Source organism: Danio rerio, chromosome 13 (assembly GCF_052040795.2).
Source record: "Danio rerio strain M-AB ecotype USA chromosome 13, GRCz13ab, whole genome shotgun sequence".
NCBI classification, from domain to species: domain Eukaryota; kingdom Metazoa; phylum Chordata; class Actinopteri; order Cypriniformes; family Danionidae; genus Danio; species Danio rerio.
In genome coordinates, this window is record NC_141033.1 from 45,634,111 (window position 1) to 45,650,000 (window position 15,890).

At 36.1% G+C, this 15,890-nt stretch overlaps 1 protein-coding gene across 2 annotated transcripts in view; it reads left to right on the forward strand.

The window, feature by feature from the left end:
* Positions 1-15,890, forward strand: part of cdh23 (cadherin-related 23) — a 495,141-nt gene that overhangs the window by 263,952 nt on the left and 215,299 nt on the right. For both annotated transcript variants that reach the window (XM_087277778.1, NM_214809.1), the window contains 1 exon segment: positions 3,154-3,312. In XM_087277778.1, the coding sequence (XP_087133904.1) occupies positions 3,154-3,312 (159 nt within the window).

A 15,890-nucleotide genomic window follows, 5' to 3' on the forward strand; every position in this document is an offset into this window, starting at 1 on the left:
AATGCATGTGCATGAATCATGTTCAGAGTCACTTAAATCACCTTTCTTCTTCATTTTGACGCTAGGTTTGAACTGCAGCAGATCATCTTGACCAAGGCTCATGCCTAAATGCATTGAGTTACTGATGATTAACTGATTAAAAATCTGTGTTAGCGAGCAGTTAAGCCGGTGTACCTAATAAAGTGCCGATGAGTGTATATGTATTTGTGGGACTTGATTGAATCTGTTGGCAATTATATATAAATTGTATACTAGAATGGAAAAGATAAAATTACAGAAACAAGCATTTGTTGCCTTTGAAATATCTTCCACTGATGAATCATTCATAATAGGGCTGGGAATTTGTCTGGCATAGGGTCCATTTAGATTTTCTTTTATATCTTTAAAGATGTGTGCTAAAATAAGTTCTTGGATATAAGGCACTTACTCATATTTACCTGGATAATTTAATATGAGAAATAAGTAATGTTACACATTACATGCAATACAGTAAATTTCTCCAGTGTAATTAATCTGCTATTTTAACATTTAGAATGAGGATCATGTCAGCGTAGAGTTATATGGAACTTAAACAGTGATTTCAAATGGAGAAAATGAAATTTGAATGAATGAAGCAGACTGTACAGTATGTTGAAAGAGAGAGAGAGAGAGCAGTGGTGTCGTGCTGCTAGAGTTGAGCTGTGTTTCTGTGCTTGATTTAGTTTAACTGGCTGGAGCTGCTCCCTACAGCGATAGACTTACTAGCTGAACTGATAAATGACTGCAATCTCCACCACTACAAAACACAGTCAGAAACTGTTGTAGACAAGAAAAGGAGATCCCTTCAAACAAGCAGTACCTCAGCCAGAATTCTTTCAAACATCTGTTCCCGTTCATTTAATGGTAAAGACTTAAAGGGACAGTTTAACTTTAGAATGTAAATTTGCTGTTGTTTTGCTCACCCTCAGGCCATTCGAAGTGCTACAAATACATCACGGCCTTTTATAGCGAAACAATCACTCTGTGCTAGAAATGGAACTTAATTTACAATCGTGTTACCTTAAATTTACATAAGCGCATTCATGCAGTCTTGAGTCAACACTTAACTGACACTTCATTTGTTGTTCATCAAGATGACACTTGTGTTTATACTGGATGCGGCAACCCGTTTTAAAGAGTAGATTACATTTGTGTTTGAGATCTCAATGGGGGACACTAAATTATTTATACAATGCATCCGGAAAGTATTGATAGCGCTTTACTTTTTCCAAATTTTTTGTTACAGCCTTATTCCAAAATGGGTTCAATTCGTTTATTTCCTCAAAATTCTACAATTCTCCTCCAATTTTATTTTTTTATTTGTAAAAAATTTGCAATAATTTGAAAAAAGTTTTTTTCACATTGTCATTATTGGGTATTGTGTATGTATGTATGTGTGTGTGTATATATATATATATATATATATAAATATATAAATATGAGCAATATCACACGAGTAGCAGTGCGATATGGCTGTATCTCGGCACTGGTGGGAGGCGTGCGTTGGCACGAGGCTGCAGGCCGAGTGCCTTAGTGCCCCCACCAGTGCCGATATACAGCCATATCGCACTGCTAAGAGTGTGATAATGCATTTATACAACAGTTTGACGGCTTAACTGTGTATATAAAAACAAAATCAAATATGGAGAGTCTCAAAAACCCTTTTGTATGTAGAACTACTTTCTTCCGGATTCAAATCATAAGCTGACAGTTAAACAGTTGAGCGTGCAAAGAGGCTGTAGGAGTTCTGATATTGCAGAATATCGCACGGCTATCAGCCAATCAGATTTGAGAACCAGACAGAACTGTTGAATATATTTATATATATATATATATATATATATATATATATATATATATATATATATATATATATATATATATATACACACACACACACACACACACACACACATATATATATATATAGATATATTCATTCATTCATTTTCTTGTCGGCTTAGTCCCTTTATTAATCCGGGGTCGCCACAGCAGAATGAACCGCCAACTTATCCAGCACATTTTTACGCAATGGATGCCCTTCTAGCCGCAACCCATCTCTGGGAAACATCCACACACATACATTCACACACACACACTACGGACAATTTAGCCTACCCTATTCACCTCTACCGCATGTCTTTGGACTGTGGGGGAAGCCGGAGCACCCGGAGGGAACCCACGCGAACGCAGGGAGAACATGTAAACTCCACACAGAAACGCCAACTGAGCCGAGGATCGACTTAGCGACCTTCTTGCTGTGAGGCGACAGCACTACCTACTGCGCCACTGCTTCGCCCTTTATATATATATATATATATATATATATATATATATATATATATATATATATATATATATATATATATATATATATATATATATAATATTTACACACACATACACATATTTAATAATACAATAACCTATGACTTTATCAACCATCGTTGACCATGGTAAGTAACTTTAAGGCAAAAAAGAAATATCTCATTCAGAAATATATCATGTAACAGTAATTGTAACATCCCTTTACTCGTTTGCCCTCAATATGACACATTAAGGTTTTTCATAGATAATCATTGTCAGAAATGAAATACTGCGTCTCAGAGAGATAAAAGTCTCATAAAAGTGAGATATAAAGCAGACACTTTAGATGTAATATAGTGCTTCTACTCTGAAACCCAGTGAGCTGTTTTTCTGACATAGGAAGCTGTCTGCTAAGGGAGAATTCTAACTAAAATGAAGCCTCATGACTGATCTAATTGAGCTTTTTCATTTGTCGTCTTGGTGAAGTTACAAGTGAATTGCACAAGTTTATTTTACAATTTTAGATTAATACATCCACCATCAGTGTTTTTTTGTGATTTATTTATTAATTATTATTATTTTCTTACAACATTACTTTTTTAAATGTATTTTTGGTCATAAATAGATTCAGCCATGCCAAGAATGAGAGTTTCTCCTAAATAAATAAATGAGAAAATACACATAATAAATAAATACAGATTTTTTTTTTCTGTGGGGCCTATTATTATTGTTATTCACAAACTTGAAACATGCATCTTTTTACATTTTATTTTAAATGTTTTTTTTTTATTGTTTATTTATTATATTTATTATATTGTTTTTCTCCAGCTGTATGCGAATGAGTCTTTATCGGAGCATGTGGGTTTTGCTCGAGTCTTCATCGACCTCATCAACGAGAACGACAACCGGCCGATCTTCAGCCAGACTCTTTACAACATCAGTCTTCCAGAAAGCATTGAGCCTGGAGCATCTCTGCTGCAGATTAAGGTGAACAAACACACAGACCATTTTCTCCAGGCGTCTTAGAACTACAGTACATGATGTTGAACACATCCGTCGTAGAGTGCTGTATGATTTTGGAAACAGGGATTGAAAGTGGTCATAAAAACAAATTTAACTACTTGGAATGTTAGGAGATTTGGTATTGCTTTAATTCTGACATATGTTTTTGAGAATGTCTACTACAGTTTTTCCTACCAAGAATCAGGCACATTTTTACATTTGTGGTGTTTTGAGCTTCTGTTGAATTGCTATATGAGAACATTACTGTGATCTTCAAGCAGTCAATTGTCGGAATTATTACTAGTATAAGCCAATATGTACAGACAGAAACTTTATGAAAGTTTGGCCCAGTAGAATGTATTTATCATGCAATGTGTAATGCCTTCCTTTTGTTACCACCAATTTTGATAATTTGTTTAGTAAATTAAACCGAGGACACAGAATAGAATCCTAATACATTTAAAAAATGCACAAATTGCAGTGGAGTTAAAATGTTATTTACATTGTTAAAAATTGTGTTTCGTCATTTGATTAAATATTTTAGTTCATTATTGCTATTGGATTAAACCACTAAAACAGAACTCATGAAAATCAGATTACACATACACACACACACACACACACGCATACACACACACACACACACACACACACATGTTTGTTTTTGTGAAAAGTGGGGACATTACATAGGTTTCAATTAATTTTATACTGTCTAAACCGTATATTTTATTGCCCACACCCCACCCCTAAACCCAACCATCACAGGAGACTGTGTGCAGCATTACTCTCTGATTAAACTCATTCTTTGTGATTTATAAGCATTTTGAGAAGTGAGGACGTCACCAATGTCCTCATATTTCACCTCCTTTTTGTAATACCTGTGTCATACCTACGTCATTATACAGATTTGTGTCCTGATATGTTACAAAAACACGTACACACACACACACACACACACACACAGACATTATATATATATATATATATATATATATATATATATATATATATATATATATATATATAGGTTGTAATGATAAGCATATTCAGCTTTTTTTTGCAAATAAGGCTTTCGGTTCAGTAATCATTACAATATCTGAAAAGAGAATAAAGTGTATAAAATATAATGTTTTTAGTGCAACTATGCTCAACAAGGCATTTCAAACAATGTGATGGGCAGCGTGCTGACTGCCCTGCCCACCTTTAAACACTACTCCAGTGAGGCATACAGTCAGAATTATTAGTCCCCCTGTTTGTTTTGTTTTTTTCCCATTTTCTGTTTATTGGGGAGATGATTTTTTTTTTTTACATATTTCTAAACATAATGGTTTTAATAAGTAATTTCTAATAACTGATTTATTTTATCTTTGCCATGAACACAGTACATAATGTTTTACTAGATCTTTTTCAAGACACTTCTATACAGCTTAAAGTGACATTTAAGGGCTTAGGGTAATTAGGTTTACTAGGCAGATTAGGGTAATTAGGCAAGTTATTGTATAATGATGGTTTGTTCTGTAGACTATCAAAATATATAGCTTAAAGGAGCCAATAACGTTGATCTACAATGGCTGATGATTCAAAACTGCTTTTATTCTAGCTGAAATAAAACAAGACTTTCTTAAAAACAAAAAAAATGTTATCAGACATACTGTGAAAATGTCCTTGCTCTGCTAAACATCATTTAGGAAATATTTGAAAAAGAAAGAAAAATCCAAAAGGGGGCTAATAATTCTGACTTCAACTGTATGCTGCTCTAGCTTGTTGCAAAATGGCTAGTATTATAAATGCCATCCTCCTATATCCAACAGGTGGTCTGGCGTTTGGGAGTACTTTGGTTTGTTTCCCTGTTAGTTATGAGGGTGATGGCAAGAGAGTGGTGGATAAAAAAAACAACGACATGTCGCATCTGCTACACGACAGTAAGCTACATAAGCAGCAATACTTGAACATGTCAACTCATTTACGCTGACATCACGCCAGTGTGTCAATAACTGGAGCTTGGCGAAAGATAGAAACACGCACACTACAAACAACTTTCCCCGCGGCATTCAGACAGGCACATCTTACAGATTCGAACAGAGCAAAACAAATCACGGAGGCGATTGGTTCATTTATAGCCACAGATATGAGACCTTAATCTTTAAGTTTTAAAGGGGTGGTCCAGAATGTATTTTTAAGGCTTGGTTGTGTTTATAAGTTGCAAAGCAATGTGTGCTCATGCTTCACTTGTAGGAAATCACGTTATTTTTTCATATATCTTACTTGGATTATATACAGCTACTCTGCTAACACGAAAACCACTGTCATATTTCCTAGTTCTTCTGAAGGAAGTGCCCCTTAAGTGACTCTGATGGGTCAGCTAACATAATGTTCTGTGATTTGCAGATCGGCACCACATCACGCCCCTACACCTTTTTGCTCTGTGTTAACAGTAGCTGAATCAGACAGAAAATGAAAGCACAAAGCTGAACCTCTCGCCTGCTCTCTAATAAAATCTGACAAGTGTCTTTCATATTTATAATAAAAAATAAGCATGTGCAAGTAATATGGAACATTCTCATATCTTTTGCGTGTTTGTTATTTGAGATGTAGAACACACAGAAAGCAAGCATACACATAGAGAGACACAGAGAGTGGCTGCATAGAGAGACATTGCAGCGCTGCTGAAGATTGTGGGTGTGTACAGCGCTTTAACTGATAAAGATGAATTTGTAGCTAAATTGTTAGCGGTGCCAAACAGCATTTCCCCTTGTTTACATCCTTGTTTACGTCTTCTCTACAGCATACAGTTAATGCTAGAAACTGAGCATGTATATAAATCTGTTTTAACAAATAAAAACACTTAGAGGTTGTGGCTCACAATCCACAGCTTCGTCTGTTGAAGAAGTTTTTAGTCGAATCCAGCACAGAACTGGGAGAGATTCTGGAAGCTGTCCTTTGTCAAATGCTAGCTATACGTTTTATAATTAACATTAAATTGTAAGCACTTCTCTCTTTGTGTCGTGTCCTTTGGAAGCCCAAATACAGAAACAGAAGGAACTCTGTGTAAATAGCAGCGTTTGTTCTGCATTTTAGCTTTCTCTGCTACAATGTTACAGCACCTTTGGCCATCCCCCACAGTGTATGCCTGTGGTAACTTAAAGAGTTTTTGATCTCACTAGCCCGGATGTATTTTTTTGTAGTCCCCAAAATCGTTCGCTGTACCCTTTGCTAAGCTAACTCTGTAAAAGCCAATGTCTGCCTTTGCATTGAACTTTGAGCATATTACATTGAGATGTTGTTTATGTTCACACGGCTACATTACACATCAACTAAAGTTTAAAATATGATATTGTAGTGGAACACCACTTTAAGAAAAGGTTAAATGTAGTTGAGCCCCGTTACATTATTCCTTCAGGAGCCCATTTCAGTCAAGTAAGAATTCCTACATTTAGGTCCACTGAAACGGCAGGTGACAGTCACATCAAGCGGATTTGTTTAACTACTACAATATTACGTTTCACTTTTTTTATAAGTAGCTTTTTGGTTTTGGGTATGAAGAAGGATTTGTTTTATTTGCTGCCAAGAAGAAATCCAGGAAGATTGATGAAGTTTAGCCCCATCACAGTTTAAAGTAAAAAAAAAAAAAAAATCATACTTTTGTGTTGTTAGTTTAATAAATAAAAAATGAATATATATATATATATATATATATATATATATATATATATATATATATATATATATATATATATATATATATATATATATATATATATATATATATTTATATTGCTGTATCGAAAACATACTGAGCTTTTTTCCCCCTTTTTTGTCCTTATAAATTAATTCTGAACTCAAACATTTAATATTTTATTTAAAATTTTTTTGTTAAATTTCAGTTTTATTAGACATTTTGTTTGATTGTTAACAATAAATTAAACCATTAAAATAAAACCCATGAAAATATGAAATTAAATAACTTTTTCGGTGAAAGCTTTTTGGGATTCATAATTGGGACTCATCATTCATTCATTCATTTTCTTGTTGGCTTAGTCCCTTTATACACAGCAGATGCCCTTCCAGCCGCAACCCATCTCTGGGAAACATCCACACACACACACTCATACACTATGGACAATTTAGCCAACCCAATTCACCTGTACCACATGTCTTTGGACTGTGGGGGTAACCGGAGCACCCGGAGGAAACCCACTCGAAGGCAGGGAGAACATGCAAACTCCACACAGAAATGCCAACTGAGCCGAGGTTCGGGCCAGCGACCCAGCGACCTTCTTGCTGTGAGGCGACAGCACTACCTTCTGCGCCACTGCCTCGCCTAATTGGGACTCATAATTCACAATTTTTACTTTTAATAAATTGGTCTTGGAATGTTTTTTTTAAATATAAAGTTAAACATAAATATGGAGAAAACCCCTCATTCAACATTGAGGGAAATAAAATGAATTTGGAGGACAAAAAAGGAGGATTTCAGAGGATGTTTCCCTTGTGAAGATGTGATGATACATTAGGATGTTGGAATCCTCATCTACAACTCTCTGACGTGTAAGATGCCTCTCGCTTTCTGCCGTCACGTCATTTATTTGATTTCAGCACGCAGACTGTTGAAGGTCATCCCACACCACCAGTATAAATCACTGTGAACAACCACATGCAGCTCATAAATTCAGCCTATTATCACTCTCTCTCTGTCACTCTCACCGCTGGACTCTATGGAGATCAAAACTGATCCATTCACCATCCGGCTGCTGGATTCTGTGCATTCCTGATCATAAAAACTAATTCTTTATTATCATGAGCAGTTCAAAAGCTCAAATGTGGAGAGCAAATCAGAAAGGAGGCTGGGATTTGTTGTGGAAAAGCTGCAAGAACAATAAATAACTTTTTTCCTTTGTAAGGCAAGACATCATGAGTTAATAAAGTTAAAAAAAAAAAATATATATATATATATATATATAATAAAAATAAAATTATAAAATAATAATTATAATATCACCATACTTCCCTATTTGATTAATTACAATAAATACAGCAAAATATAATAAAACAATTTTTAAATGGCACATTAAAATACGTGAATGAGGCCTTATTTATTTAATTATGTGCCACTTTCCATATATTTTTAGTACAAATATTTGAGCGTTGCTTAATGTCAGGTTCATAATTCTGGTTTATTTAGATTTTTAAAAAAAATAACTGTCCAGAGAGGATTTTTGGAAGTCTGTTTTTATCACTTCATAATTCCCGGAAATATAATATGTAGAATAAAATAAATTAAACAAAAAATAAATAAAAAATGTAATAAATAAATATGCATGCCTATATCTATTTGTCAAAACCTTTGCATGTTCTCTCCTTGTTGGTGTGGGTTTCCTCTGGGTGCTCCGGGTTTGCCCCACATTCTAAAGACATGTGCTATAGGTGAATTTAATAAACAAAATTGGCCATTGTGTGTGTGAATGGGTGTTTCCCAGTATTGGAAGGGCATCTGCTGTGTAAAACATATAGCGGAATAGTTGGCGGTTCATTACGCTGTGGCAACCCTTGATAAATAAGGCACTAAGCCAAAAAAAAAAAAAAGCGAATGAATGAATGAATGAATGAATGAATGAAAAGCCTAGAGTGTAAACTTTGGTGTAAGTGTTGCAGAAATGACAACATTAATAACACTGACTAATTAAGATTAAGTGTTAATACTAATAGGGTCATGTTATGATGAGTTTTCTTGAACCTTTTGAAATTAAACTGTGTGATATATAAAAAAAAATTACCTTTTAGACTGTCTTAAAACTTCTCTGGTCCTAATGGGCTTTTTCTGAAAAGTAGCAATTATATGTTCATTTTGACACAAATTCGGAATGTCATTAGGATTGATTTGCAAGCTAATGTAGACTCATGAGGTAAAGCATGCATATATGGTCAGTTTTTAAAGCTCTGGTCATTTTAGTTTGACTCTGTTACATTATAACTAGACTTTTAAGGGGTAAAAGCATGATATGACCCACTTCAAATGGGCCAAAATGGAAAATAGGATTTTCTTTGCTGTTTTATAACTAAGGTTAGTCAAGACAGACCTAATTTGCATACTGATGGCAAGGAAAGGTGGATATGGTAGTTTCATAAAAGGGTCAGAGAGAGGGTGGAAAATATAAATTGCAATATTTTGATGTACATGTAAGTGTGTTCATGCAAAAATTAAATGCTAAGTCTCTTTTTCAACTTCTCTTTTTCAAGTAGTTGTTGAAATCTTATAAGTAGCCCACATGATATCTGCACATGCAGAAATCTGCAGATTTTTAGCCTATTACTGAGTTTGTTTTTTTACTTGTGTAAATGTGTGTCAATTTATATTTATTTAGTTTTTAGGTAATTTCAGTAATATTATTGAGATATGAAAATGTTTATATAATTTATTTGAAATACAGTTTGTAATATAAAATTTTCTGTCTTTTAGTAGACATAATATCAGTGACTTACTTTGTTTACCAAATAAGTAGATCTAATTGTATTTGCATTGTAAACATTAAAAAGCCCCTATTATGCATTAAAAATGGTCATATTTTGGTTTTGGGGATCTCCAACAACAGCATGCAAAAAAAAAAAAAAAAAACATTTCATTGTTTTATAATATACATTTATTTTTACCAAATTATTCCAACTCCCAGATGATTCGTTCAGCGATTTATTTGTTCCCAAACCCCTCCATAGCTAATCTGCGCTGATTGTTCCGATGACCCAGTCTATTGCGATTGGTAGACTGTGTTCACCTTGAGACAGAGAGAAATGGCCAGCACGACTTATCAACAATTTTGAGGTATTCAGAGTGCAGAGTGTATGTGTGAGCCCAGTGCAGGAGTGCATTAAAGCAATGCAGTTTAACAACAGCATATTGCTCTATTCGTAACCATAAGTAAAAACAGTGACACACATTCAATATTATATCACACAATGGCAAAAGCTAAACTATTTTGAAACTTGACCGCTGCATGTATGTAGGAATTGCTGATGGTGGCCACAGAAATGACAAACGGCAGTAGATTGTGAACTCACAATTGCATTTAAATCCGCAAACAAATCGGCACCTGTTGCGTTTTCAATGTGATTTTAGACACGATATGAGAATATAAAGAGTTAACCAGATACAGTACAAGCGGTTACAAGTAACAAAACACAATTAAATACATAATTTGCAAGAAAACAAGGAGGCAACCATTTTAATCGCACTTACACTTGTGAAATGGTGGAGGACTGGTCCATGAACTGTGCACTTTAAAGTTTCTGTCAAGCTCTGACAAAGTCCCATACATTAATAGTCTTTTCTGGTCCTTCCTTTAAAAAACGGCCGACAAATCCCCCATTGAAAGCGTGTAGATTGCTGAAACACTCGTCAGAAAAATGACCTGAACACAGCACAAGGCTAGGGCGATAATGCTGAGGTATTTTGCAAAAATAAACTTTAACCACTGTGTCTTCACAACCTCTTCAAATGTTTGGGTATAGAAAATAACACTAAAGGCTCATACACACCAGGACGCTTTTGTTTGCGTTTATCGTCAACGTTATTCAAGAAGTTTTTCCTTACACTGTTTGGCGTTGGTGTGCACGATTACACGTTGTCGGAAAACGTGAGCAAAAAGCATGCCAGTGTGCACGTTTTTCTTTACACTTCAGTGCTCAGCACATATGCGACTGGGATTTGCTAGAGTGTTTGTGGGCAGGGCCGGGGGTTTCAATGTTCCTGGGTCTGCATGCGCAGAAAATGGGTGGGGCTTGAGTTTCGAATCGACGTCATGCCGGCATGGCTAAAGATTTGTTACCATGAGGATTCATTCAAGTAGTCGGCTCTTTTATAGATGAATCGATAGTTTTAAAAATGGTGCACCTTCTAATTTAAGCCTTAGCTGGATATTTCACTTAACTTAGACCTGTGTTACACACTGCATGGAAGGTCATTTTCAAAATCCCATAATAGGGGCTCTTTAAATAAAATTGAAAACAAATCATTTTTTATTTTTGTATTTAATTTTTTTTGTTATGATACTTCCAAAATCCTTCTGCATAAATCCGCTGATTTTCTTTACAAAATTCTGCAAAGAAATAGAAAAACATATCTGCTAATTCTGTCTGGCCCTTGTAATAAGCCAGTGGTTAATAGCATGTATTGTGATAAATTAAAGTGTTATCAAACATTGTTTTCTGTTTGAACACAAGTGTAGTAGACTGAGTGTAGTGAATGTGCATCAGTAGCTCAGTTCTCCATCTGTGATTGAGTCTTTTATGTGGATAAATGCTGTCTGCTCTGTGTCACTGCCTCACTCAAGACACCAAACGACCTGTGAAGTCAATAGTGTTCAAACTTTACCCACAGTGCCCTCAGGAGAAGCCCAAACACAGCTATGATTACTCACTGTCCTTTCTTTGTTTCCTCTGTTTTTCTAATATCTCAATTCCCTCTTTTCTGTTGCCAACATCAGCTTGAAACAGTCGGCTGATTCCTGCGTTTTCTTCAACTAAACCTTTAACACTTAGTTTGAAGCAGTGGCTGTGATTTCCTTCAGGAATGCAGATGTAGTTGTTGTCTCTACTTCTTATTTTGTCTCAGGGACGATGGTGAGCTGCTCTTTGTGTGTGTTAAACAGATGTTTGGGCTGCTGCTAATGTGCTGCTGCAAACTCACTACAGCTCTATATGAAAGTTAAACACATACTCTACACACACACACACACACACACACACACACACACACACACACATGCAGATATTTCGACAGACACTTTTACATACTTTTACATTTCTGATGGATGCTCCAGTTTTTCTTAACTCTTTCCCTGTCATTCATCAGTTAAGAGACAATGCTTCCATGTCATTGATGAGTTTTTACAACAGTTTTCGGTGAATTACAGTAAGAGAAGCACTAGCGCTTGTCCTGAATGATTGACGGGAATTTATAGTATAAATTTATACTATAATCTTTTACTTCAATCTTATACTATAATCTTATACTATTATCTTATACTTCAAAAAATATTTGAAGTATAAGACGATAAGAAGGAGTGTAAATCAGATTGTGTGTTAAAATGAAGAGTTCTACAACTTCCCCTGGGCTTGCATCCTTCTTTATCAGGGCTTGCCAGAGAGAATCGATCCACACCATCAGATTTTATAATGTTATATACACTGCCTGACAAAAGGCTTGTCGTCGATCCAAGTTGTAAGAGCAACAAATGATAACTTGACTTCTAGTTGATCATTTGGATAAGTGGCAGAAAGTAGATTTGATCTGTTGAACTGCATCCCAATCATCACAAATACTGCAAAAGACCTATTGGAACCTGCGTGGACCCAAGATTCTCACAGAAATCAGTCAAGCTTGGTGAAGGAAAAATCATGGCTTGGGGGTAAATTCAGTATGGGTGTGCGAGAGTGGATGGCAACATCAGCAGCTTGAGGTGTCAAGACATTTGTGCTGCCCATTACATCACAAACCACAGGAGAGGGCAAATTCTTCAGCAGGAATGCGCTCCTTCTCATACTTCAGCCTCCACATCAAAGTTCCTGAAAGCAAAGAAGGTCAGGGTGATTCCTGGAAATGTATGGAAGAATGTATGGAAATGTAATTCTAAAGCCACTGTAGTTCGTTGGGGGTTGCTGGCGAACTACAGTGGCATCTGGTGGACAAACACAGTCATGACAGATTCAGGAGTGGCCAGCCCAGTCACCAGAAATGACCATTATTGAGCAAATCTGGGGTAAGATGGAAGAGGAATTTAATTGGTAAAAATTTAATTACTCTGGAAGTCCTGCAAGAACGCATTCTTTGACTTATAGCCTTCAAGTTATTTTTCGTTGTTCCTAAAACTTGGATAGGGGATAAGACCTTTATCAGTAGTGTATGTGTATGTTCTACACTCAATCACAGATACACTTACACGCGCATGCACATGTGTAAACACACATAATATATGTGCTTGTGTATGTATATGTGAATGTGTGTACACACATCACACACATAAACATGAACACATGAAAATAGAATAAAAATATTGTCTTGGTTCTTTATTTTGATATAATATGGGCATGTTCGCAGCAAAAAATTATGGGGGCTGTCAAATTTAGGTTAAAAACATAAAAAATGCTACTTAAAAAGGTTGGCGATAAAATATGTTTAAAGAGCCCATATTATGGGTTTTTGAAAATTCCCCTCCATGTAGTGTGTAACACAGCTCTAAGTGAAGTGAAGTATCCAGCTAAGGCTTAAATCTGTAAGAATGCAGTGTTTAAAACGGTTGATTCATCTATAAAAGAGTCGACTCATAGTGCTTCAAACGAGTCGCCTTGATACCGATTCATTAGGTGTTTCGCCATGACGTACGAACGAAACCAAGTTATTCACGTGCACGCGCAAACCCGGGAGATTTCAAACCTGAGGCCCCGCCCTCTGACGCAGAAACCCAGACACACACACACACACACACACACACACACAAACATGCCGGTCGATTGAAGTCACACTGCAGATGGACATTATCGATTCTCTACCCAGAGATGAAACCTCAGCATTATAACCAAGCAGTTGGAAACTTCTGGAAACTACAGGCTACAAAGAATACTTCATCTGCGTTTGTTAAAGTAAGGATCAGTAAAGAGTTACTTACTAATGGACGTCAGGATGAGTTTCTTCCTCCATTTCTCAAGTGTAAGTACGTGCGATTAAAGTTGCCTCGTTGACTCTAGCTTGCAAATGTATTTAGTTGTGATTTGTTACTTGTAACCGCGTGTACTGTATCAGGTTAACTGGCTATATTCTCTTATCGCGTGCAAAGTCACGTTAAAAACGCGACGCGTGCTGTTTGTTTACGGAGCTCCGTGGTAGAGGTCTGCATTCCCGCGGCTGTCCCCGCGCCAGATTTCTGCGGCGCGGGAATAAATTTCCGAATCAATCGCGGGAGCGGTCGGTAACAGGTTTAATTTGGGACGGGAGCGGGCTGTCTAGCAATATCGTGGATATTGCTATGCGAATGAGACAGAGCTTTGCCTGCCTGTGTGTCTGCTTGGCGCTTGTGTGTATGTGTTAGTGCGCGCGTATGAGAGAGAGAGAGAGAGAGAGAGCTCTGTCTGGCTGTCTCTGGACTGTTTTGCTGGGTGATTTTCGGTTATGTTCTCCCCCGCTCTTTAGCGGGATCGGGCGCGGCGGGCAGAAAACGGGGCGGTTCGGGTACCGGGACAAGAAATTCTAAATATAAGCGGGAGCGGTCGGGTTCAGGCTAAAACCTGGCGGGTGCGGGCGGAAGCGGGAGCGTTGTCGTCCAGAGGTGTGTGTGTGTGGCAGCTAAAATCCACGCCTACACTATGGAGCGCGTATGAACTGTGATTACTTTTATATTGCTGATTAGCTATTGGGCATTTCATTCTCTGACTGAAGGCAGTCGACCAATCGTGACAGGCTGTCATCGGTCCAATCAGCGCAAATTAGCTTCGCGCTAAGGAGGGGTTTGGGAACAAATGAATCACTGGACGATTCATACAGGAGTCGCTGGGATAATTAGGTAAAAATAAATGCAGATTATAAGACCATGAAAGTGTTTTTTGACTTTGCATGCATATTAGACTGTTGTTGGAGACCCTTACAACCAAGATATGACCCTATTTCATGTATAATATGGGCTCTTTAATGTATAATTTATTTAAAGTTTGATCTGAGTAATTACAGTTTTACGATTTGCTTGAGTCATTTTGAGCTTAATTCAATTCAAATCAAATCAATTTTATTTATAAAGCACATTAAAAACAACAGTAGTTGACCACTGTGCTGCACAAATGCCTTCTAAAAAGAAGTAAACAAAATAAACAAAGATTCTGTCATTATTTGCTCATCCTAATGTTGCTTTAATGCATGCCATAAATGAATATATAATTAAATTTTACATATAGAATTAATTTAAAACCAAAATTATTGTTTTTTTTCGCTTTTTTGTAGACAAAAATATATCAGTAAATGAAAAAAAAAGTGTAAATAATGTCATATATTTTGTTTATGTATTTTTTATTGGTATTTTACAAGACCATACATTGTAATTTATAATACAGAGTAAGACAAATTACAGACTTTCATAGTTTTTTCTTATTTTCCCATTATCCCCTCAAAACAAATAAAAAATGCATTTCTGAATTAAAAACAAACATATCATTTAAGAGTAAAAAAAGAAAAATTAAAAAGGAAAAAATTAAATAAAATTAAATAAAAAATAAATGAATAATTGAGCAAGTTTACCAATAGAGTAAAATATAAAAAAAGAGTAAAGAAAAGAAAAAGATGAAATCGTTCACTGTAAGGAGTCAGTATTTTCTCTCTTCAGTTATGTAGTTTGTATTACGCCGAGTTAAGACTGTATGATTTTAGCCCCGATTTGGACTCGCGGACAGGTTTTGAGAAATCGCCGACAAATTCCTGAAATCAAGGGCAAATCGGTGCTTGTGCACGTGAGTGACAATCACACAGTATGATCTATCAAAGATGTGATCTGAGAGAATCGCCGATGAGTCGCCGATGCATGTGAGAT